The 23822-nt window shown below is 51.0% G+C and overlaps 1 protein-coding gene across 3 annotated transcripts in view; it reads right to left on the bottom strand.

The window, feature by feature from the left end:
- Window positions 1-11682: 11682 nt before the first annotated feature.
- Window positions 11683-23822, bottom strand: part of Anks6 (ankyrin repeat and sterile alpha motif domain containing 6) — a 34275-nt gene continuing 22135 nt past the window's right edge. Inside the window, exons 11-16 of one of the 3 annotated variants that reach the window (XM_041667849.1) lie at window positions 23348-23535; window positions 20977-21160; window positions 19509-19576; window positions 17581-17697; window positions 16549-16645; window positions 11683-12844 (exon numbers count right to left, since the gene is read on the bottom strand). In XM_041667849.1, coding sequence (XP_041523783.1) covers window positions 12795-12844; window positions 16549-16645; window positions 17581-17697; window positions 19509-19576; window positions 20977-21160; window positions 23348-23535 — 704 coding nt within the window. In that variant the 3' untranslated portion in view covers window positions 11683-12794. Of the gene's footprint in view, window positions 12845-16548; window positions 16646-17580; window positions 17698-18368; window positions 18682-19508; window positions 19577-20976; window positions 21161-23347; window positions 23536-23822 lie in introns of those variants that run through there. The other 2 variants (XR_005975849.1, XR_005975850.1) reach the window with 2 other exon arrangements.

Here is a 23822-nt window from a genome sequence, read left to right as displayed (position 1 = left end):
AGAGAATGACTTTGCTCATTCAAAAATAATAGCAAAAACAAAAGAGATAAAAGGAGGATTAAAAGAGTCGGTGTGGTAGTACACACCTTTTATCCCAGCACTGGGAAGGCAAAGGCAGGTCAGCCTGGTCTACGGAGTGAGTCCCAGAACAGTCAGAGCTACACAGAGAAACCCTGTCTCGGGTCGGGGGCAAGGAGTATGGAGATTAAAAGAAAACCAACCCACCACCTTGTGGTTTTGTTGTTTATTATTGTTCTTCTGTATTTGGTTTCTTTCTCTGCCTCTCTGCTCTGATCATTTTGACAGCAGATTTAAACTTTTAATGGAAACAGAAGAAAAAAAAGTGCTATCAGCATCTTTAAAACTTGAAGCAGGTGGTTAGGAACCCTCTAGAAAACCTGGGTGTGTGCTCGTGTGTGTGTGTGTGTGTGTGTGTGTGTGTGTGTGTGTGTGTGTGCTCTTTGAGCTCCCCCACCTTCACCTTGTGCCCGCATCACCTCACTTAGTTATCATTAGATCATCAATGACCTTGGGAGGTGCCCGCTCCTCAGAACAGGAAATGGGATCTCAGATCTAACAATTTTGTTGTAAACACGTGAGACAAGAGACAAATTCGGAACTGTAATTCTGGACTTGAGAAGTCAAGTAGTCTTTTCTAGCTGGTCTCAGCTACAAGATTAAGTACATGCTCTTAGCCATTGGCCGTCTCTCCTGCCTTCAAATGGAGAACAACACACACCACACCATACCCCGGGTCTGTCTGTCTCCTCCCGTGTGCAGGGCTCCTTAGGGGCAGGGCTGTGTCCCCAGAGCTAGCACAGGGAGGAGTGGAAAGAGAACAGTCCCTAACCAAGAGCCCTTGGCCAGTCTTTGAGCCTCAGTTTCTATATGTATACTATGAGAAGCTGCACAGATCAGATCTGAGGGGAGATGGCCTTACTGTGATCCCACAGAACAGAATCCACAACCTCTGATAAGGTCACAAGAGCTTCTTTTCCAGCCACTTCTACTTCCTGCTATGGTCTGCGCATGCCTTTTCTTGTCCTCTGTTCAGTTCTGCTTGTTTGTTTTGTTTTTTGAGACAAGGTTTCTCTGTGTGTCCTGAATTCACTCTGTAGACCAGGCTGGTCTGAAACTCACAGAGATCTGCCTGCCTTTGCTCCTGAGTGCTGGGATTAAAGGTGTGCGCTGCCACCGCCACCACCACCACAGCCACCACAGCCTGGCCCTCTGCTCCTTTCTATATTACTGGCCCCCACTGCTTCCCATGCATCCTTTGAGAGTGTCCTGAGCTTTTGTTTAACTCTCTGCAACAGGGGGCTTCCCAGCTCTGCAGTTGGAGGTGTGTTCACCATCATTTCTCTACAAAGTCCTCTCTCTCTCTCTCTCTCTCTCTCTCTCTCTTTCTCTCCCTCATTGTTGTTCTTAAATCTGACTCTTCTCCCACCCTCCAACATGGCTAGTCCTCCAATGAGCCTAAGGCATGCTACATGAGTATCCATCCCAGAGCTGGAGTTGTAGCTCAGTTGAGAGAGGGCCTGCCTTGCATGAGTCCACAAATTCCTCATAAAACGCTGTGATGAAACACACCTGTAGTCCCAGTGTTTGAGAGGTGGAAGCAAGGGGCTCAGAGGTTGAAGGTCATTCCTAGCAAATTCAAGGCCAGCCTTGGCATGACTCTACTTTTAAAAAATTAAAAAATAGAGGGCTAGAGGGATGGCTCAGGGGTTAAGAGCATTGGCTGCTCTTCCAGAGGACCTGGGTTCAATTCTCAGTACCCACATGGCAGCTCACAACTGTCTGTAACTCCAGTTCCAACATTCTCACATAGGCATACATGTAGGCAAGATACCAGTGCACATAAAATAAAAATAAACCATAATAAAACTATTTTTAAAAGTGTTTGTGCTGCCTCCAGCTCTCCATGGATACAAGCATCTTTTGTGTCCTTAGGAACACACAGGAGTTCCCCTGAGGTTTTGTGGCCAGGGTTGGGGCTGGTAGGCCCCAGGTATTAATCAGTCTAAGCAGAAAACAGTGTTTACCACAGAGGGCTGAACACAGGACACTGGGGACTGGAGGCACAGAAGGCTGAGTCGCTTCTTGAGGAAGATGAGCTGTCCCCAGCATCGGTAAAGAGCAGAGGTGACTGCTGTCCCCTGCTGGGGAGCAGAAATCACTGAGAAAGCAGGACTGATGGCTGATGGCTCCAGAGTGCCCTTTGGAGGGGACCCGGGTGCCACTGAAGACACACCCTGATGCCCACACGGAGGAGAACCAGCTGTTTCTGTCCTCCGGCAGCTCCTCCGTACCCTGCTGTACTTCTCTTGTGAGAAGGCAGCCCCAGCTGCACCCTTAAGAAAGCCATGGCCCACAAGAGAGCCCAGTGCAGTACTAGTGACTTCTCTGGAGGAAACCCGCTAAAGCCACTGGGGAATGAGACCTTCGGGAACCAGTCCTTTGTGACACAGCATAGAGGGGGAAGAATTAAGAAACCCCCCAAAACAGAAGTTTCAGCCAGCACCGCAGGCTGGTATAGCCCTAGCTAAAAGACACCAGTCGTGGGCTAAAATGTAGCTCGGTTACCAGAGTGCTGGCTGAGCTACACAGAGCCCCATGTCCATGCCCCAGCACTGCATGAGACGGTCCCAGAGGCGCACAACTGTAATCCCAGCACTCAGGGGGTGAAGGCAAAAAGATCAAGAGCTTAGAGCAGGGCTGGAGAGACGACTTAGCTGGTAAAGGGCTTGCAAACAGGTGGGCCTGAGTGTGACACCAAGAGCCCATAGAAAAGTTCCAGCTGGGTGGTGGTGGCGCACGCCTTTAATCCCAGCACTCGGGAGGCAGAGGCTGGCGGATCTCTGTGAGTTCGAGGCCAGCCTGGTCTACAAGAGCTAGTTCCAGGACAGGCTCCAAAAACACAGAGAAACCCTGTTTCGAAAAACCAAAAAAAGAAAGAAAAGAAAGAAAAGTTCCAGCCGTGGCGGTGTGTGCGTGTATTCCCAGTGCTGGGAGACAGGGACAGAAAGGTCCCTGGGGCTCACACCCGAGGCTGACCTCTGCCCTCCACACTCTTCTATAAGTGCTCGCATGTGTGCACATGCGTGCACACGTACACACAAACACACAGTTCAAGGTCACCCTCAGATGACTATGAGGCCAACCTAGACCACCTGAGACACTTCCTCAAAACACACACACACAGTTCAAGGTCACCCTCAGTTGAGTTTGAGGCCAACCTGGACCACATGAGCCACTACCTCAACACACACACACACAAAACAAAAAAATGAAACAGCCTGTTTTGCGGAACTGACGGCGCCAGCTGTTACAAACCACGTCTGCTTTGGAATGAGCCTGTCTGTCTGTCCAGCCTTTGGTATGAAATGGACAGACAGACAATGTTCGTGTCCCTCTGTTACTCCTGAGGCTGGACTTCTCTTCCCTTCCCTTGTGGACCTGGGTGCTGAACACTTTGTATCTGCCTGCTCACCCCTTCTGGGTCCTGTCAGATGTGGATAGGGCCGTTCACTTTGTATTCTTCCGTTCCATCTTTGGCTCTCGTGCCCCCCCCCAATCTATCATTATTATTACTTTATTAGGGCTTCATGATGGTTTTGGTACCTGTTAAAGGAGCCTGAGCTGGGTAGCATTCACCTGTAACCCCAGAATTTGGGGACTTGAGGGCGGAGGTAGGAGGATCATGAGTTTGATCAGCCTAGGCTATACAGTATGAGCTTCTACCCCAGTAAACAGCAAAACAAAAATATGAGCCAATCCCCACTTGGCAGGTCCTGTCCTCCCTGTGCCCTGGATTGCATTCTCTAAGCTATGGGGAACTGTGGGGAGTGGGAACCGTGTTCCTCCAGGTTTCCTGCTTGGCCCTGGGTGGACCCTTCATTCTGGGAGGTGCATGATTTCTGCCCTGTTTCCCAGGATGAAGGCTCTTCACCGAAGACGTAGTTTTCTGCAGCATCAATTTCCCGGAGCACATGCTAAACACTGTCATCACCAGCGACACCACAGCTGGAAATAGCAATGCTGAATTGGGGGGAAAGATACGCATTACGTGCGGAGCACAGCTGGCTTCCAAAGCAGGTCCTTTCCAGGGAAACGTAAGTGAAGGAAAACTGAGAGTGGGCACATCCGCTCCCACCCCCTCAGGTGTCTGTCTCAAGGGCGTGTGCACACCTCAAGTTCATTTTCAGCCCTGCACACTGTCGAAAGGTTCACAATGTGACCCAATTCACAGCTGTAGAGGCCATCCAAGTATGGGGGTCAGACACATGCCAGTGTGACAGAAAGCCGAGGGGGATCTCTATACAGCACCCCATCTGCTTAAGGTGCCCTGTCCCCTGACCTGCAGTGTGTGCACCTTCCCTGAGGACACTTAGATGTGGGTGCAGCTGAAGGGCTCCCCAGCCCTTGAAGATTGACCTGTTGTAGCCCAGGCTGGCTATAAACTTGTGATCCTCCTGCCTCAGCTTTCCAATTGCTAGGATTACAGGCCTGCTTTGCCATGCCTAGTTAAGGAGACTTTTGTTCTGAGACAGAGTGTAGCTATGTAATCCAGGATGGCCTCCAAATGGTGGGCCTCCTGCCTCCATCTCCTGAGGGCTAGGATTACAGGCATCCAGGGCACCCCTACATTAGGTCTTTACAGATGGTGAAGCACCTGCTGTGTTGGCTGTACCAGGGACACCTTTTCTCACTCAATTCCTCCATCACCACAACAGGAAGGACTTACTCTCCCCACTTTATGGGCAAAGCTATTGAGACTTAGAGGTTCCAAAATGATGTAGTCACTATCGGGCAGGGTGACCATCCTTTCTCTTGGTTGAGTTGAATCACGGAGCCATTTGATTGGAGCCCTGGTCTTCCTTGTGTTCTCAGGCTGCTCCCCATCCTCCCCACCATTCTCTTGCCCTGGGAGCCAGATGAGCAGCAGTCACACATGGTATTTCCAGGTCTCTCCTCCCCCACGGCTTAGGCAGTGCTCAGAGCGCTGGCAGCCCCAGGGATCCCCCATCTGGCTGCTGAAGCTTGCAGCCTCCTGGGAGGTAGTTCCTATAGCTCCAAGCAGGTGCAGAGGCTGGAAAGACCTGTTGTTCCCGAGCTGGTAAGCGAAAGCCCCAGGAGTCATGACTTCCCATGACAAGTGAGGAAGGCAGAAGGAGCCTTCCCTGAACGCAGTAATGAAGCTAAGTGTGTAGTAGGTGACTTCGGGCAAACAGTCAAGAGCTCAGCCACAGTCACCCTTTCTCACAGGTTAGTGGAAGGGGTCTAGAGTCGTGTGGGCATTCCCGTCTCAAGTTGTCCCTTAGTTTGAGAGAGCATAGAGGCCATTTTCCTCTAAGACTCACTCCCAGGAAACTTCTAGAGCCCAGTCAGTGAGGGACTGATGCCTTTAAACTTTGGTTGGTGTCACTTGGTGAACAAGGCATCAGGTGATTCCAGGAGCAACAGGTTCTCAGATCCGAGCACTTCAGACTGGAAGGCAGGTGCCTGAGACACTCCACAGCACTGTTTTGTGATGTAGAAGCAGGCTCAGAGAGGGCAAGAAAGGCTGCACAGCACACCCAGCCACTCTGAGTCCACACTCCCAGGTGTACTCTCTCCTGGCAGTCCCTGTGATAAAAGTCACCATCCCTATAAGTGCTCAGCCTGTGGGGTTGTCATAAAAGAGTGCGCTCCCCTAGATTCTGAGTCCTTTAAGGACACAGCCCCTGTTGTTTAAAGACTGCATCCCTGTTCATTTTAGCGGGTACACATCACAAAGACACCAGCGATGGACTGGCTTTCCCCTTGCTGGACCCCTGGGAGATGTGGACTGAGAGCCTGCAGAGAGCCCATGGGGTGCCCGAGAAGTCCCAAGCCTAGTGTTTCCGGAGGAGCAAACTGCAAGGCTGGGGCCGCAGCAAAGGCAGGTGTGGTAAGGAAAAGTCAGACTGAAGTCATTGAAAATGTGACTTTGTTTTGTCATTGACCTGTGTGTGATCTCGGGTGGGTGCCACCCCCTGCTTCCTTGATACTATTCCAGCGCTGGGCTTGCTGAGACCCTTGTCCTCCTCACTGCCGACCCTGGGTATCACTTTTACTCTTGCATCAAGGTTTGCAAAGCCTGGGAAAGGGTTGGGGTTGAGATGGAGGTTTTTCTCCCATTTTAGCTCGGGGTTACTGAGTGACTTAGACTCTGGGTGTGACAGCTGGTGAATACGAATCTCCTGAGGGGTTCTGTCTAGATTTGACCATGGACAGCAAGTGAATGACAAGCCGTCTCCTGCTCGCTCTGGGCTGACATGGTACCCGAGGATGCTGTTAATTTTGCTGTTTACAGAAAGAAGTCCGGTGTGAGTGGAGGCTTTTTTGGTGTTTAAAGCCAGATGGTATTTCCTGCCTTGATCAGCCTGGGAGTTTTGGTTCCCATGGCAACCCTGAAGTTCCACCTACTGCAACTTCCTCATTCTCCAAGCTTCTTCCTCTTCCACCATAGTCAGGGGCCCAGGAGAATAAAGCCATTAGCTAGTGAGTTACACTGCACTTCACAGTGACACCCCGCTCTGTTTATGACCTCACTCCTCACTGCAGCCCTGCCATGGAGCATCTGCTGTCCCTCTGCTTTGCTCAGGGAAACCCAGGCTCCAGAGGCAGGCTACCTGCTCCACTTAGCCTCGCTGCCGTCAGCAGGACTCCAGCCAGGTCTGATGTCTCTGGACCCGGGGTGGGATGAGCATCCTCCAGCACACCCTCTGCTGTGCTTATGGTTCCTCAATTCTTAAGTGGTCGATTTCACTTGTAAGCTGGGCTAAAATCAAGATGCGGCATCTTTACCAAGTTAACTTCTCAGAATCTCACTTTATCTGCAAAATGGTAATAATGATGCCTTTGAAAGGGTGGGAGATTACATATGAATAAATGTATATATAGACAAACAGTATATGCCTACTGTATTTGAAGGACATCTAAGATCAACCTGATTACCCACAAGACACTGGGTGGATTACTTTGCTTGTGGAACCCGATTCATGAAAGTCTGACAGGTGTCCAACCTCTTTTGTGTGTGGTTTTTCAAAACAGGGTTTCTCTGTGTAGCTCTGGAGCCTGTCCTGGAACTCACTCTGTAGACAAGCCAGCCTCAAACTCCACCTGCCTCTACCTACTGAATGCTGGGGTTTCAGGCGTGCGCCACCACCGCCTGACTTTTTTTCCCCCTGTGGAGTGTCTAATATTTTGACACTGCAGCATGACATTTGTCATCTACAGATGTGTTGGGTCACACAGCTATGTGATGCACGCAGCTTGCAGGCTGCAGGTTAGGCATGTCTGTGCGAGGTAGCAGCATACAATGCTTGCTTGTTGTGATAGAGGTAGCATAGAACTTAACTTCTCACAATGCGCATCCCTGAGGGGATGTAGGGATTTCGCTTATGAATGACCTGGGGAGGAGACCCTGCTTTAAGTGCAGGACTGTCACTTATGAAGCATTGTGTGAGTTTTCTGAGTGGTTCATTGTCCAGAGAGGCATGGTCATATCTGTAGAAAACTCCAGAAGCTTCGGGCTCTAGACGTGTGGGCAGGAGCTGGCGTACAGTATTCCTCCAGGTAGAAGGCTGTTAGAAGGGCTCCTGAGGCTGCTGCCTAGGTCCTGCCCATCCCGGGACCCCATGGGGTTTTGGCAGTAACTGTTCCTGACCTTGGGACACTCAGTAGAGCATGGAAAGATGTCAACAGGCCATATCTTGCATGACAAAACTACGCTCATTGATAACGACTTGGCCAAAGCTTTAGAAACAAAAATTACTTTTTAAAAGTCATCCTTCCTCGGGAATGCCAACGAACACACATAAGCTCATGACAGAAGGGGGATCGAAGTGGAACTGACAGCCGGCACCTGGTGTTGCTCTTCCTGCCAGTTTTCTTTGCCCCGTATTCTGTATGACTGTGGTTTCGCAAACTGAAGTATGCACATTAAGTTAATTGCTATCCAATTAACAAATATTTTCCATTCATTCTTGCAATCAGTCTGGCTGGTACATCCCATCACCAGTTCTTTTGCCTGTCCCCAACTCTGTGGTGGTCAATGTGGCCATGCCAAGTGGCTGATGAGCAGTTCACTTGGCTTGACCCCTACACAACAGACAGGAGAAAAAAAATGACTAGGAGCTCTGGTGCCCGGGAGTGCTTTCCTGGTGACGCGCCCTCGGGCTGCCAGTTAAGCGTCACACCTGCCCCTTGAGCCAGGACAGCCATTATTCCAGAGGATGACAAGCAAGGCAAGGACTTGGCTTGGCTCCCGGGGCTTCCCCTGTGCCTCTCTGACGATGCTCGGGCCTCAGCGGATGAGCTTGCTACCCAGTTCCCACGATCCCTAAGGACACAGTGAAGTAGGCTTGCCCAGTAGTTCCATTTGCAAAGCTCTCCAACTGTGGGCCCTTACCACTGGTTCCCCACGCTGCGTGGCCCTAACCCCCTTATTCTACGTGGGTTCCAGGAGGCAGACCACATTAGTGTAAATGGCTCTGCAGCCCGGCTTTTTGTCAACTTGACACAGCTACAGTCATCTGAGAGGAGGAAACCTCGGTTGAGAAAAGGCCTCCAGAAGACTGGGCTGTAAGCAGACGATCCTGTAAGGCGTTTTCTTAATTAGTGATTGACGGTGCCATCCCTGGGCTGGTGAGCGAGAAAGCAGACTGAGCAAGCCTTGAGGAACAAACCAGTAAGCAACACCCCTTCATGGTCCTGCATCAGCTCCTACCTCCAGGTTCCTGCTGACATCCTCAGTGACTACATTGTAAGCCAAACAAACCCTTTCCTCCCCAGGTTTCTTTGGTCATGGTGTTTCATCACAGTACTGACCCTAATCAAGACACTGGCCTCCAGCGTTTGAATGGACATTTGTAGACAGGACAGTGGGACTGGGTGGCAAGAGGGGAACAAAGGGGACTGAGAAGTATGTGAGGGGCTGTTGGGAGCAGTGAGACCCCAGATCCTGAATTTCTTGTAATCCCCTGATCTGAGTGCCTACAGCTGCTCTGAGCATGAGACCTTCAGGAGTTCCTGATGGCAGGAGAGTGGTTTCTGGTGGGTTTGGCTGGGGCGTGGCTATCTCTATATAATCTGCCCCTGAACACAATAAAGGGGCATTCTTGGGGAATTCAAGGATGACCCGTGTCGCTGTCTCTCTGTCTGTGTATTTTAACCTCCAGCTCCCTTGTCCGAAACTCGCCAACTGGGTGCCAGCGCGCAGAGCACAGACACGGGGGCGCAGTGCACGGCAAGGGGCTGCGGAGTCCTCAGGCGGGGCCTCAGTGGCTGAACAATGGCTGAGCAGATCCTGAAGGAGTGGGTGACCACGCATGTGACAAGCTCTGAGCCCCACATCCATCTGCTGATGAGCAGAGACAATTGCTCTGCCGAATGAGCTGCAATTAGCTGAGAACTGGAGAAAAGAGAGGGTGTCGAGTGTGGTGACTCTACCCTAGGGGACAGTCTCACCTCAGGAAGGGAGTTGATTAGCCCATTCTGAAGCACTTGCTGTGCTGGGCTTCGGGGACACTGGCCTGGAGTTTCAGTATATCTAGGCCCCTCTGAACTGTGGGCCCATGTCTATGAACGCAACCCAGGTCAGGTACCGATCTCTCAGAGGGCAGCAGAGGTGAACAAGACTGACTCGAAGGGTGGAAGGCCACTGGACAACAGGCCATGAGCATCCCACAGCCTCCCCTCCCGTCTCCTATGTCTGGTAACTGAAGCTGCAAGCAGAGCTCACCCGGCACCGCCCAGGTCTAGAAAACAACAGCAGAGCCACGCCACTGTGCTCATACAGCCCCTAAGGAAAACCCTCCCCGTCAGCAGTCACTCTCTGCTCGCAGTCCAGCCTGACCCACCACTGACATGATTTCCACCTCTGTGGATCTGCTGCTGTGGAGACATTGTGGTCTCTCGTCTTGGTTTTCCCTTAGGGCCAGTCTCAGGTTCATCCTGGTCAAGGCATGTGCCAACTGAGTAACATTCCTTCCTATAGGCAGACCACATACATTGGTGGACACCTGGTGTCATGGTTAACGCCAACTTGACGGAATCTACAATCACCTGTCTCGGGGAAAGACGGCCTATAGATTAGGTTGGCCTGTGGGCACGCTTGCGAGGCATTTTCTTAGGTTCCTGAGGTGCGAAGATCTACACTTGTAGTGGTATTTCATTTGTATTTAAACAAATAAAGCTTGCCTAAAGATTAGAGAGTAAAATAGCTGTACTGATCAACCTTACAAACCAGGCAGTGGTGACACACACCTTTAATCCCAGTAGCCACACTAGCTTGCCATAGAAACCAGGCAGTAGTGGCGCACGCCCTTAATCCCAGCACTAGAGAGAGGAGCTCTTGGTCTCAGTCACACTCTGAGGTTTCCCGGAGGCAGGATCATCATTTTCAGACTGAGGCAGAGCTAAGAGCAAGTGACTGGCTGCTTTGCTTTTCTTACCTTCGGGTTGAACCCCAGTATCTGTCTCTGAATTTTTATTAATCGTGTTCCACACGCTGAATGTGGGTGGCATTGTTTCATGAATTTGGCCTTGGACAACGAAAAGGAGAGCTGGGCACATGTCCCTGGCTCTGCTGACTACAGACACAACCACCTCCCTCAAGCTCCAGCCTCCTGGACTCCCTTGCCACGGTGGACTATAACGTGGAACAGCGAGCCAAATGAACCCTTTCCTCCTCAATACGCTTTGACCAGCAGCAACAGAAGAAACCAAGACCCAGGCACCGCCACCTCCATGCATCTGTGATGGTGAGGCCATGCTGGAACATGATTTCCAATCCCTTTGAAAATGCTCTGAGGAACTTCTGGGTTAGATATACACTGTGCTTACACCTTCCGGTTCTGGGCTCCATACCAGGGTCTTGCACACCTAGAGGCAAGCACTCTACCACTGCGCTTCACCCCAGCCAAACTGGCTGGGTGGACATTCTGTGTTTTCCTTATTGAAAGCTCTCTCCTGCTTCCTACTTTTTCATGGTTATGGGGGGGGGCGGGAAATAAACCTGAAAAGGGCCCCAGGAGAGTGTTTCTTTTGAGATGTGGATTTCAGAAGTAAAACTCAAGCTACCATCAGGCTCTCATGTTCACTGTGATGACCTGGTGTCAGGGTAACTTGCGATTGGGCACCCATTCCTGTCACTTCTACCTACTACTGACACCTGCCAGTCCATTCTTCACTAGTCTGAATTCCACTCTAGCTAGCTCAGCACACAGGGCACCTCTGTGCCCCTCTGGGGGAAGCTCCCTCCTGGCAGCGCTGGTCTCTGAGTGTTCTTCCTCATGCAGAATTGGCCTGTCCATAGGCTCCCCGTCTTCACACACCTGGACACCAGACCTTCTGTTTGCCTGTGCTCCAGGTGGCTGAGGCACAGTTCTTTACAGAAACAAGGAGAGCCTTCCAAGCTATTTATAGCACTTTGTACCCCCTCCCCACTGTAAACAAACTCCAAGGAGGAAATGACAAAGTATCATTTGTTTGGTTGCTGGCTGGGTTACTCATTGCTGACAGGCAGCCAGACAGCAGGAAGACGGACTCAGAGGTGAGACCTGCATTCAAACGAGTGTCCCTCATTAGCTGGGTTTGACCTTCACAAAGCCGGTTACTATCAGTGTGTACAGTCCCCAAACTGAATTAACGGTTCCAGCTGCCTCAAAGGGTTACTGTGGAGATGGAGTAAGGCGGGACACAGAAACACCCTGCAACATGTTACAGGGGCATAGGAGGGACCCCCACTGCATGCTGTGCCCTGAAGAGCACAAAGACAGTAGACATATTCCCCATTTTTAATATATGCAATTTGGCAAGCAAAAGTCTTTCCAAGAATCAAGTCTTTATGTGGAAATAATGTATGTCTGAAGTGAAGAAAATGAGAACCAACCGCAGAGCTGAAACAAAACGGCACCGCCAGCTCTGACCATTGGGTGTAGACACCCTAGTGTGGCTTGGGACAAAGTCACACCCCAGCCCTGCCACCCGGGTATCCTGATGAAGATGCCTGTGTCTATTGGTCTGGTGGGGGGGGGGGGGCTCCGGTGGGAAGCAGGACCCTGCTCTGAGGTGCCCTGGAGGAGCTGAAGACAGTGAAGTGGGCTTGGTGCTCTCGTGTGTGGCTCTTCATCCACGGCGCCCTCCTGCACCTTCACCTCACTGTCCATGTGTGCTCCCACTGGGCTGCAACCACACGTGTGTCCAAGTCTGCTCCTGGAGAGCAGTGCCCCAAGAGCAGGCGGAGCCCGGCCGATCTGCTGGAAGCACCTGGAAAGTGTGACATTCGCATGTGTCTCGGCTGTCTCTCCATAGCAGCCTGCGGAATTTGGCCCCAGCGTCTTAGGGGCAGCATTACGTGTCCTCACATGTTGAACAGGACCCGCTGGTGATTGCTTAAAACGAACAAGGACAGTCAGAGTGGGGTGCTGCACCACACCTTCTGCAGGGCTTCACCTGTGTGTAGCATCTTTCCTGGAAGGGTCCCAGGCCTAGAAGGGTAGCACCTACTTGCATGTCGAGGTTAGGGTTTACATCTGCAGCCATCTGGACTCCATCTTAGCTTCTCCAAAGCATTAGCAAGAGAGGGGCATCCCTGGCCCTTGCACACTGCATCAGCCAGTCTTCTGTCCACTTGCTGTGCATTCCAGTGAAGAAATAATCCAGGCAAGAGAAAGGGCGACGATTCTCTGCTCAACCCTCAATATCCCAGGGCTCCGATGCCAGCAGAGCCATCACAACCACAGCTCCCTCTTGCACAGCTGCAGCTACCTCTTGCTAGACACTGCTTCTTCTGCCTTTACCCATCCGGCTATGGCTTATATCATCGTAGATGGACAGATGGAAGAAAGAGGGAGAAGGGGAAGGAACAGATTTAAAACATGAAACCATTTTTGAGATTCCTACCATCTATACAGCTCCAGGGCAAAAGGGGCTTTCTGGCCTCCATCTGATTTTGGCACCTTGGGACAGCTGTTCCCTGGTAATGTCAAAAGGAAAACTGAGGTTTGGGAGATGAAGCAGCATTCTGTGCATTGCTTGGGGAACAGTGGCTAAGCTAGGGCTGGGCCCGCCCCGCCCCACACACGGTTTCTTTCTAGTGCTTCTGCTCACTTCAAAAAGGGACGTCAGGTGACGGTGACATAGCGGACATACTCCCTGGACATAATCCAATGAGGGTAGCTGCTGCCACTTACCTATCCCCCCATCCCCGACTGTGCCATGTCCACACCTGCCCTAAGGACCACCCAGGTGGAGCCAGGGATCTCACTAATGACTGAGTGCTTGGCTCACCATACATGTTATCACACATCCCTACATGGCTCCCACTGGCTGGCTGGTCAGGGGCCATAGTGAGTCTTTCTGTGTTCTCAGAGCCAAGTGGGTCTGGTGTGGGGCAGATGCTCAATCAATGTTCCAAGGACAAAAGGATAAAAAAAGGAAACTTTGTTCTTACAAATTCTGCCAGCCTTCTTGGAATGGTGTGGGTTAGAAAGAGGTGGCCAGAACATTCCAGCAGGATGCTGGGCAGAACGCCCCCCACTGTGCAGTGGACAAGAAGCCCACTGAGCAGGGTTCCTGCCAGCTGAGCCAAGGTGGCCAAGCAGACAAGTAGGCCACCCCTGCAGGGCTACTGAGAACAGAGGTGGTGATTCCTGAGGACTCCAGCCTGGCTCAGACTGAGTACTCCTAGTAGCTTGCAGCTGTCACTGTTCCAGATGAATCAGGGCTTTCTCAGGTGTTCAAGGGACCCTGGTCTCGCAAGAACACCTTAAAAGCCACCATGAGAAGTGGCACCAGCTCTGTGGCTCATGAAGCAGCCCAGCACAATGAAGGTACGGAGGTGCCTCACTGCAAGGGCAATCTCATATCTTTGGCTTTGACTAGTGTTTGCCAGACCTTTCTGAGAGAGAACCTGACCCAACTTCCACAAACCCTCCCGTCAAAACCTAACATCTTGTGGGACTAGTGTTCCACAGAGTGCATTCTGGGAATTACTGGAAGTCATTTGGAGGGCTGGGAACAACCATGAGCAGAGAAGGGTCCCCAGAAGAGATGGTGACGGCTCAGAAAGGATGCCAGGACTCTTGCCAATCAGCATGCTGCATGGGAGGAAGGGGCTCAGAACCATCTGAGTGCAGTAAGGGTAAGAATGGCATCGCCCAGAGCCTGTCTGTCTCACATGAACCCCGCTGTCCAGCCCTCAGGTGAGGTCCGGGAGGCCTGTCCTGTAGAAGCCAGCTCTAGCGCACCTGTCTCACAGGTGCCCATCTGAGAGCCATCCTGATCATGTAGGCATGCAAGATGGGGTAATAGCAGGCAGCACACCCATAGCCTCAGACTCAATGCTGGGAATTTGAACCTCAGCCAGGGGTCACCTCTGAGGACACTGGTCACCCATGACAAGTAGCACTACTGCATCTAACTACAGAGATGGACAGGACGGGGAGGGCCTGGACATGTCGGCCACCCACTCTGACGCACTCAGCACTGCTACTTTAGGGCTGCTTTCTGCCTCCTGAGTCTGCTTCCTCATTACAGTGTGGCATTAACCAGTGCGGAGGACAGATGACCATGCCAAGAAGCTTGGGCACATAACACAAACTTAGTGAGCATGTCTGCGTAAAGCAGTGGTTCCCAGCCTGTGGGTCGCACAGTAGAAAATTACAGTTGTGAAGTAGCAACAGAAATAATTTTATGGATCTATATTAAAGGGTCACATTCAGAAGGTTGAGAACCACGGCCTTTGAGGGTAGTTACTAGACAGAAGCCTTCCTATCTACTAACAGTTTTAGTGAGCAGGGGATGTGAGGAACAAGACACCCACTGGATCCACGGGGTCATCAGAGGAAAACATGAGGCTCTGGCAACGTGGTGGCCAAGGCCTCTAACAGCGAGTATGGAGGGACACATAAGAGATGGCCCAGCACAGCTCATAGAAGAACCGTTGTCTCTAGGCGCCTCCTGCAAACCAAATGCTTGAGGTACACAGGCCTCTCTTACCACATCTCTGGCCAGCTGTGTGGCCGGCCTTGGCCCTGACCCCAAGTCCACAGCACAGAACCTACTCTTTCCTGCTGTTCCTGAGACTGGGACTCCCTGCTCACAGTTTTCCCATCAAGATTCTCCAGACATCTCCAGCTTCTCTCTTATGCCCAGCACCCAGTACAAAATAGAAAGAGTGGATTTGAAAAGCCAGTCTCACCCTTAATATCATACAGTAGAGAATACACAGGCCAATTAACTTTTGAGGGTCACAGCATTAATAAGGTAGAAAAGAAACCCCAAAGTTTATATTTCAGTCTTCTGAGCCAAACTCCTTCCCCCCCCCCCCCCCCCCCCCGTTTTTCGAGACAGGATTTCTCTGTATAGGCCTGCCTGCTCTGGAACTTGTTCTGCAGACCAGGCTGGCCTTAAACTAACAGAGATATGTCTGCCTCTGTCTCCCAAGTGCTGGGATTGAAGCTCCAAAGTCGGAGACAGTGCCTCAGTCTCCAGCTATGTGCAGAAAGTCGTACCTGACTCTGGAGGGCATCATGGGGCCCAGAACCTCATTTCCCTAGCTCTCTACCCTGTAGATAGGGAAGGCAAAGGAGGAGGACCCACACAGTGGGTCTCCAGGCTTTCCAGCAGAGGAAAGCATCCTGTAACCTGACATTTGCTGCTTCTGTGCAGAAGCCGCAGTGAAGAGATACGGTAGTGATGTACGCAGCACAGAAGAACCATGTGCGTATGTAGGGACACTAAGAAAGGCCAGGACTGGATGACCGGGACTACCAAGAATGAGTTAGAAGTTGTTGTTGTAGCAAATGGTTGCATGTATCTAAGGCTGGTCAAAAATTCACCACGTAGCCAATGAATACTTAGAACTTCTGATCTTCCTGACTTCACCTCCATGAGTGCTAAGATTACAGGCGCATATCATCACATCATTTATGTGGTGCTGGGAATTGAACCTGGATCTTCACGCTAGACAAACATTCTACCAACTAAGTCTCATCCCTAGCTACAGGAGGTGGTTTTGCAGCAAGATGTAGCAGGCAGGGCTTACCTTCCACCTCTCTCTCCTATCTGTGGGTAGTGTTGCTTAAGCCACTGCAGGAACTACATTTCCCAGCCTACTCTGCACCCAGGTAGAGCCATGTGATGACTGAAGGCCATTGAAGCATGAGCAAAGGCATTTAGGAAGAAGCTGGGTCTGTCAGAAGCAAAGACTTTAAAACTCCTGAGGATGGTAAGTCACCAGGGGTAGTAGGGGTCCCCACGCCACTGTATGAACCCCACTACCAACCAGGAGCACACTAATGGAATGTTGGGAGAGACTCAGTCTCTACCCATAGGAGTCCTCAGTCTCTCTACCTATAGGACAAGTATCACCAGAGCTGTTCTGGTGGAGGGACCAGTGAAAGGGCCAATATGTAAAGTGGCAATTTGGGGCAGTAGCTTGGGCCCCGGCTGTATGCAGGGGTGTTGATGCTCAGGGCGCTCACACTGATGGTCACAGCAAAGAGGCTCACGTACAGGGACTGTTGCCGGGGGCCCTGGTGTTGCTGGCGCTGCTCTCAAAGGAAGAGTGGAAGTTATGAATGGTTTCCTGTAGAATCTGCCTCTCACGCCCCTGTGGACAGAACAGAAGCACACACAGAGGTCCCATTAGATCTGTGGCTGTTCATCAACTGACTGCGGCCGAGGCTCAGTGGACACTTGGAAAACCCCAACTGCTCTGGAGGGAAACGACTACCTCATCACCGGGCTGAGTCAGTCCGAGTCAGAAGCTCCCAGCGCCCACAGTGATGGCTGCTGAAGGGAGACCCTAGCGCAGGGGTCTTGTCTCTAGTTGAGGTATGACTAGGGGTTCCTACCTGGCTCATGGGGAAGGTTTCTCACTTGCACAACTTCGGGGATGCAATAGGATCCTCACAACAAAGCCCTAGCCCCCAATTTTGATGTGGGGAAAGGCAGAGGTATCTGTTTCCTCAGCCCTAGGAGAGCTCCCCTCCCCCACTGTCCAGGTGAGAAGCAGCAACAGACACATACAGATTAAACATGAACTAAAACCCAATAGCCCGGGTTCAAATCCCAGCTGTCCCATTTGCTTCTCCGCCTCTCTGGGCCTTGGTTTCCTTATCTGTAAGTGGTACAAGGATAGTAGCTCAGCAGGTAGGGTCCCACCATGGGACACTGCAGGGCAGCTGGGAGGCTCTGTTAGGAACCTTAGTGCATGCAACAGCCCTAGTCCTGATACTATGGACAGGACAGGGAAGGAATGCCATGTCCTGAGATCCCACCCACAGCTAGTCTGATCCCAGGGTTGTCAAACATAATACTCATCCCTCACGGTTGAAACCACATACGGAAATACGTATGTAAATTGCAGGAGAGGCATCCGCAGAAGGAACAGGCTGCATGGGGAGGTAGTGGGCTCTCAGTCAAAAGAAGTGTACAAGTAGGACACCTCTGTCACCCGCCAGAGGAGACACAGAGGGACCATCATGATGACCCTGGTGGTCTTTGGTGTTTGAACAAGGCGGGGAGGAAGCTAGAACACAGTACCTTGCCTGCATTCAACTCGGAGATGGCGGCCAGAATCTGCTGCCGGGAACCATCTGTCTTAATACCCAGCTCCTGCAGGTCGCCGTCGGTGAGAGTGAGGAAGGCTTCCATGTCCACCTGGGGAGAGAAGGGACACTCTGTAGGACACTCCCCCTCCTGCACATGAACCCGTTATGACTCACTACTTCCAGGTCCGGTCTGACTCTTAAAGACAGCTAACTGTTCACAGCCCTAGCCCTTGGCTTTCCAGCAGAGGCACTGTGGGAAGACTGGGACATCTTGGGGACAGGGATCTGAAGGACTCGACATTCTGCCACTAGGCAGGGAATCCCCATGTGGCCGTATGCAGCTAACAGGCTGCATGGGAGCAGTCAGCACACCCTCCCCTCCACAGGACAAGAGAGGTGCACTGGGGAAGGACAGAGTGAGAGATAAGCAGGGGCAGGAGACGAGAGAAAGAGCCATAGGGGACTGTGGCAGAGATACCAGCAGGGCCATGTGCCCCTTGTCTGTGCAGGTGATATGCTACCTGCCTTCCCGGCCCACCTGGGTGCTGAAGAGATGGCCCTGCTATAGGAGAAAAGCTAACAGACTTCTGTTCCAGGAAATTGGGGCTGAGAGATAGTCAAAGTGGCCCAGGTAAAGACATCCCACCACCCCACATGTGGGACAGCAGCAGCCTGAAACCCAGGGGCCAGGAACATGCTCCCATACCCAACAAACCCAGTCCTGTGCCCCGGACCCTGCACACAGAGTGTGGGTGTGGTGGCTGGGTGAGGGTCACACACCTCATGAATCAGAAGCGAGGTACATTCTGAGACAGAGTCTATGGGCACGGCAAAGCAGAGCAGGCAGCAGCCGGAAATCAGGAGACGGCTCTTGGAAACGAGGAAACCTCTGTGGGAGTCCCAAAGACCAAGGAGACAGACAAGACAGGACAGGAGGAAAACCGAGGAAGAAGGCTGCACACACATCTGTGTCTGGAGCTTTCCCTGTGTCTCAGGTTTGGTGGGGATCATAAGTGACAGTACTCAAGACAGCTGTCACGTGCCAAGCTGTAGCAGACTCCTACACCAGTGACCACAGCCCAGGGCTGGCAGCCTGTAGGGGGATTTATTGGGCAAATACAGTGAATTTTAAAATTTGATTGCTATATAACCCACCTGCTCTACAATTCACCAAATACAGCTGTGCTTAAAGTATGCATCTGGATTAGCACACCTGGCATCAGGCCATCCTTCCAGGGAAATGGTCTCAAGTATCCCAGGGTGAACTTGAACTTCCTGCCTCCACTTCCTGGAGGCTGGGGTTGGGTGCACAACCATCCCTGGTAGGTGCAGTGCTGGGAGATGAAGCTAGGACTTCAGGATGCTAGGTGAGCAGTCTACACCTGAACTACACCCCAGCTTTGGGACATTTTCATTCCCTGTTTGGAAGCCTATACCCAGTGGCTGTCACTCTGAATTCAGCCTCAATGTCTCTCTCTAGGTCCCCTCCCCCTCTCTCTTTCTCTCTCCTTTATATCCCCCAGATACTCTCACTCTTTAGTCTAGGATGACCTGGGACTTGTAGCAATCCTCCCGCCTCAATGATCTGAGTGCTGGGATGACAGACATGAGTCACCACGCCCATTTGAAATGTGGTTTTTGAGTGCTTGTAGGTGCGCACTCAGATGACCCTTGACACTGTTTCTAGACACTTCCCAAACTCGGATTAACATGTGGCTTGTGCGAAGCCCATACAACAAACTTGCTTTCAATTCAGAAAAGTGCCTGGTTACAGACTTCTATCCCAAAGGCAAACTCAGGCCCCATGCCACTGGGAAGGACTCAGATACAATAGTCGCAGGTGGACAGGAGGGAACCACACGTGCAAAGTCTTTGTTTTAATGGTAAGTCTTAGTTGACACCCAAGAACAACACCCTTACCTCTTGCTCCTCAAAGATGGGCTGGTACTTCTCTAGTGATAACTTCTTAAGTATTCCAGTCAGCTCGTCTTTGTGAAAAAGAGATAGGGATTAAACACACACACACACACACACACACACATTCATTTTGGAGTCTGTAACACACAGCAGGAGTGGGTCTTGCACCTCTCTAGGATATTAGTATGAGCCCCTAAGGAGCCCTAGCACAGAAAGATATCTTGGGGTTATACCCCAGGTGACTGTGGCTAGTAGGTATGCTCAGCTATTCTCTCCAGGCCCTAGCTCTCTAGAAAGCCAAGATCAGTCTGTGGAGACCAGGGTGTCCTGGGCTGATGGTCCCGAGGCTGCAGGCAGCAGCAGATGCGGGGAGTTCTAGCTACTGGGAATAGAAGCTGCCAGTGCAGAGCATGCATTCAATGCTGTGGCTGAGGCCAGAGTCCTCAGCTGGGTGAGAATGGCACCAGAGTAGGCAGGTGTGGCAGATGAGTTGGGGGGAGGGGGCTCACATGCATGGAGCCCATGACCTCCCCAGAGCAGGGATAGCAGAGCCAGAAGGATTTAGATCAGGGTATGAAGGTGGGCATCAGACAAGGTCGGGCAAGGAGAGGGCCCAGAGCAGTGTCTGGGACTAGAAGAAATCAAGGACATGCTCAGGAGGGACTTATTGGACTAGAAACACCGAACAGAGAACACACAGGCTGACAGCCAAGGCAGGAAGGGAGGAGAACAGGGTGGATGGATGACAAGGAACAAGATGCTGTTTGACAGAGGGGGAAGAGAGACATCTGACAATAAATGAAGGAACAAGCTATGCAGATATCTGAGGGCAGAGCACTGGGCAGCATCCAGGGAGTGTGACCAGCAGGTGCAAAGGTCCTGAGGTAGTGAGTTCAAAGAAGGTCATGGAGAATGGGTTCCTTCTTCACTCACTCAGCAGTGACTATCAGTGTGGTGTCTGTGTGCTGAGAATTCACGGGTGGGGAGGTCTCTGTGACCTGAACCCCTGAAGTTTTGCCTGGACCCACTGATAGAGTATTTACTGCTCCTTCAGCTGGGTGGTGAAGATGAAAAAAGCTTGAAGCTGCCCACTGAGGTCTGCTGAGATCTGGAGAAAGCATTCTCAAAGCCCCTGGGTCCACACTCACCTGAAGGTTGCTCCAAACATCTCCATCAGATGAACCAATTAAAGTGTTTTTCTTAAGCTGGTTTGAATAGAGCCTCCCCCACCCACTAGCAGCTGTAGGATACTGACTTGTCTAGTGCAGAGAGATGGAGCAATTGGATTTGGAAGGGCCTTCTACAGGTGTCTGTGCATATCAGCACAACAGCCTATACTCAAATCCCATTGAGCGCACTAACAACCGGGGAAGGGAAGAGATGTAAGATCTTGGCAGGTACCACATGGTTCTGTGCTGCGAGGTCACCGCGGTGGAGGAACAGGTGTGGACTGGGACCTCTGGGAACTCACCCTCGTCTGTGATGGTGCCGCTGCTGGAGCCCCCACTGCTCTTGGACTGCCGATGGGAGGACGAGGAGGACACGGAGGATTCCGCAGCTTGGCCTTTGGGAGAGGGCGAGGGTGTGAGGGTAGGGGACGTGCTTTTAGAGGCAGCAGATGTTTCAGATGGAGGCCGTTTGCTGGGGTCCAGTTTCTGCGCAGGGCATAAAACAAAGATTGAAGCCATAACCGGTAGCTGGAGAGGATGAGAATGGATGCTGTATTTTGGAACACAGTGGTACCTACTCAACAGTACATCTAGCTGGGACTGAGAGATGCAGAGCAGCAACAAGACCAAGAAGCCTGGGCTTGGGTGCCAGGAGGGGTAGGGTTTGTACCTAAACACTACTGAGCCTCCCATCTTCTCATGGAGTTAAGCCCCTTAGATTTACCGCTGCTCCACAGTTTTCAACCTACAGATTCTACACATTTTACTAAATTTAAACACATTTCATTTTCATATAATCTTATGTAAATTATACTTATAAAATGTCAAATTAAAAAGTCTAATTGTTGGGGCTGGAGAGATGGCTCAGTGGTTAAGAGCACTTGTTGCTCTTGCACAGAGGACCCAGGTTTAGTTGCCGGCACCCACATAGCAGCTCAGACCCATTGATAACTCCAGTTCCAGGGTATCCAAATCCTTTTCTGATTTCTGTGGGCACCTGTAAACACACATGTTACAGATACACAGATGCACACAAAAAGCTCATACACACAAAATAAATTGAGGGTTTTTTTATAATATTCTAATTGTTTACTGTTAGTATAAAGAAATTCAACTGACCTCATGTATTACCCCTTTATTCTATGAACTGCAGTACTCTTGTATTCTGTGGACTGCAGCCCAGCCTTGGCCTCCTATTCTGAGCTTGCTAAACTAGTTTATTAGCCCTGGACATCTACAGAGATTCCTTATAGTTTCATATATGGTCAGGCACACGGCATAAGGGCAGGAGTTTGATTTCTTCCTTTCTACTCTGTCGCTTTTTCTTCCCCCTTGGTACAGGTTGTCAGCTGTGAGCACCCTTGGTGTGACAGCATCCTAGTTCCCCATCAGGGAAGTGCGTGGTTTGAGGTCAGTCTGGTCTACAGAGTGAATTCCTGCCTCAAAAACAAAAACCAAAACAGTCCCAAATAAATGTATGTAGAACTTTAAAGTAAGCGAGGCAGAAAACAATAGATCTAAAAAGAAAATATCTGACCCCCCTGTTGTAATTACAGATGCTACCACTCCTCTGGGGGAGTTGATGGAGTCAGGGAATCAGGATACAGAGCACATGAACCACACTACCTACCAGTCAACCACACCAGGGATATTCACAGAGACAGCAAGAGAATACACATCTTCTTAAGTGGCTATGGGACTCTCACCAAGACAGATCACACTCCAAGGCATAAGACAGACCTTGGCACGCTTACAGGAGGGGAGCAGAAGTGCAGCAGAGCCGAGCTACGCATCAGAAACAGGAAGATTCCTAGAAAACCCTCAAGTGACTGAAAAGTTAAAACAAAACACTTATGACAGCTGATTTCTTTTCATCAGAACATACTTGTATGTTGTTAGAGTTGACAGACATGAACACGTGAGGTAACAGTTAATAGCTTACATGCCTATTTCCAACAGCAACGACAGAAAGCTAAGTGACACCTAACACTGTTAATAAAACCATCAGGACAGAAGAAAACGTTTAGACAACAAAGGAGAAAACTATCCCAAAAGCCCTCAGCTAGTAGACTTATTTTGATGCATAGCTGTGAGTAGCCAAGTAGAAAATGTGAAAAGAGAAATACAGTAGTTACATAACTTTCTGTGTCTGATAAAGAAAATGCATCAAAATATCAGGAGGAACTTTTTGGTCTATAGCTGAACTCTAAAATAAACATAGTTATACAGGTCCTTCACATAAATAATTCTGAACATAACAGAAATAAGTTCATGTGTTAGGGAGAAACTTCCGGAACCAAATTATAAAAGGAACTTAAATGTTGAGGATTTTCTGAGACTTGGGATAAGGGAAAGTTGTGGAGCCAGTAACAGCTGGGCAAAAACAGACATTTCTGCTGAGACACGAACCTAAGAGCTGTGATGTAGCTCAGTGAGTTGGGGGTTAGTGTAGCAGGCTATGCCCACCCTGTTGACCCTCTGCTCTCAACAGTGAACAGTGTGTGCAAGGCTCACCCCTATCCCCACTGAAGAAGAGGTGAGGTGAACACAGGCCTGCAGGGGGCAGATTCAGACCTCTGCAGGAAGCTTAGGAGTGGCCACGACTGCAGTACCCCAAGGCTCCCTCCGACCCCACACCCCAGTTCCACATGTGGGTCACAGGAGAACAAGCACCTTGCTGCTGGAAGTTCCACTGGAAGAGCCACCACCACTGCCCACAAGGGAGGCTGGAAGCTCAGGCGGGCTGGAACCTGGTGCTGGCCCCACGGGACTGGACCGCTGGCTGGGCTTCTGCTCAGACAATCCAGCTGCCTTTTTCCTCTGAGCAGCTATCTGGGACAAGACACTGTCTACGCTGCCACCTGAGGAGACAGAGACAAGAGTGAGCACCAGGGCAGGAGTCCGTCCTGCCTCATGGTGGACTGTGAGCTGGCTCAAGGCTCGGGCAGGGAAGAGTTCTACACAAGGGCTCAAAGGGGCTGGGGTGGGGGAAGGTGCCGCTGTCATGGTGAGAAGCAGGGTGAGTAAGAGCCAGCTTGCTTTTGCTCGTCCCAGGGCCAGCATGAATAAATCCCTAACCCCACAGAACTCTGAGAGCTTGGCTTCTAATGGCATCCTAATAGCTATTTTCCCCCTCAGCTTCCATGGA

Source organism: Microtus oregoni, unplaced genomic scaffold (assembly GCF_018167655.1).
Source record: "Microtus oregoni isolate MIOR12 unplaced genomic scaffold, Mior012 000017F_ref0000208, whole genome shotgun sequence".
In the NCBI taxonomy this organism is placed as follows: domain Eukaryota; kingdom Metazoa; phylum Chordata; class Mammalia; order Rodentia; family Cricetidae; genus Microtus; species Microtus oregoni.
The sequence above is the reverse complement of the archived record's forward strand: the minus strand, read 5'-3'. Positions and strand labels throughout refer to the sequence as shown.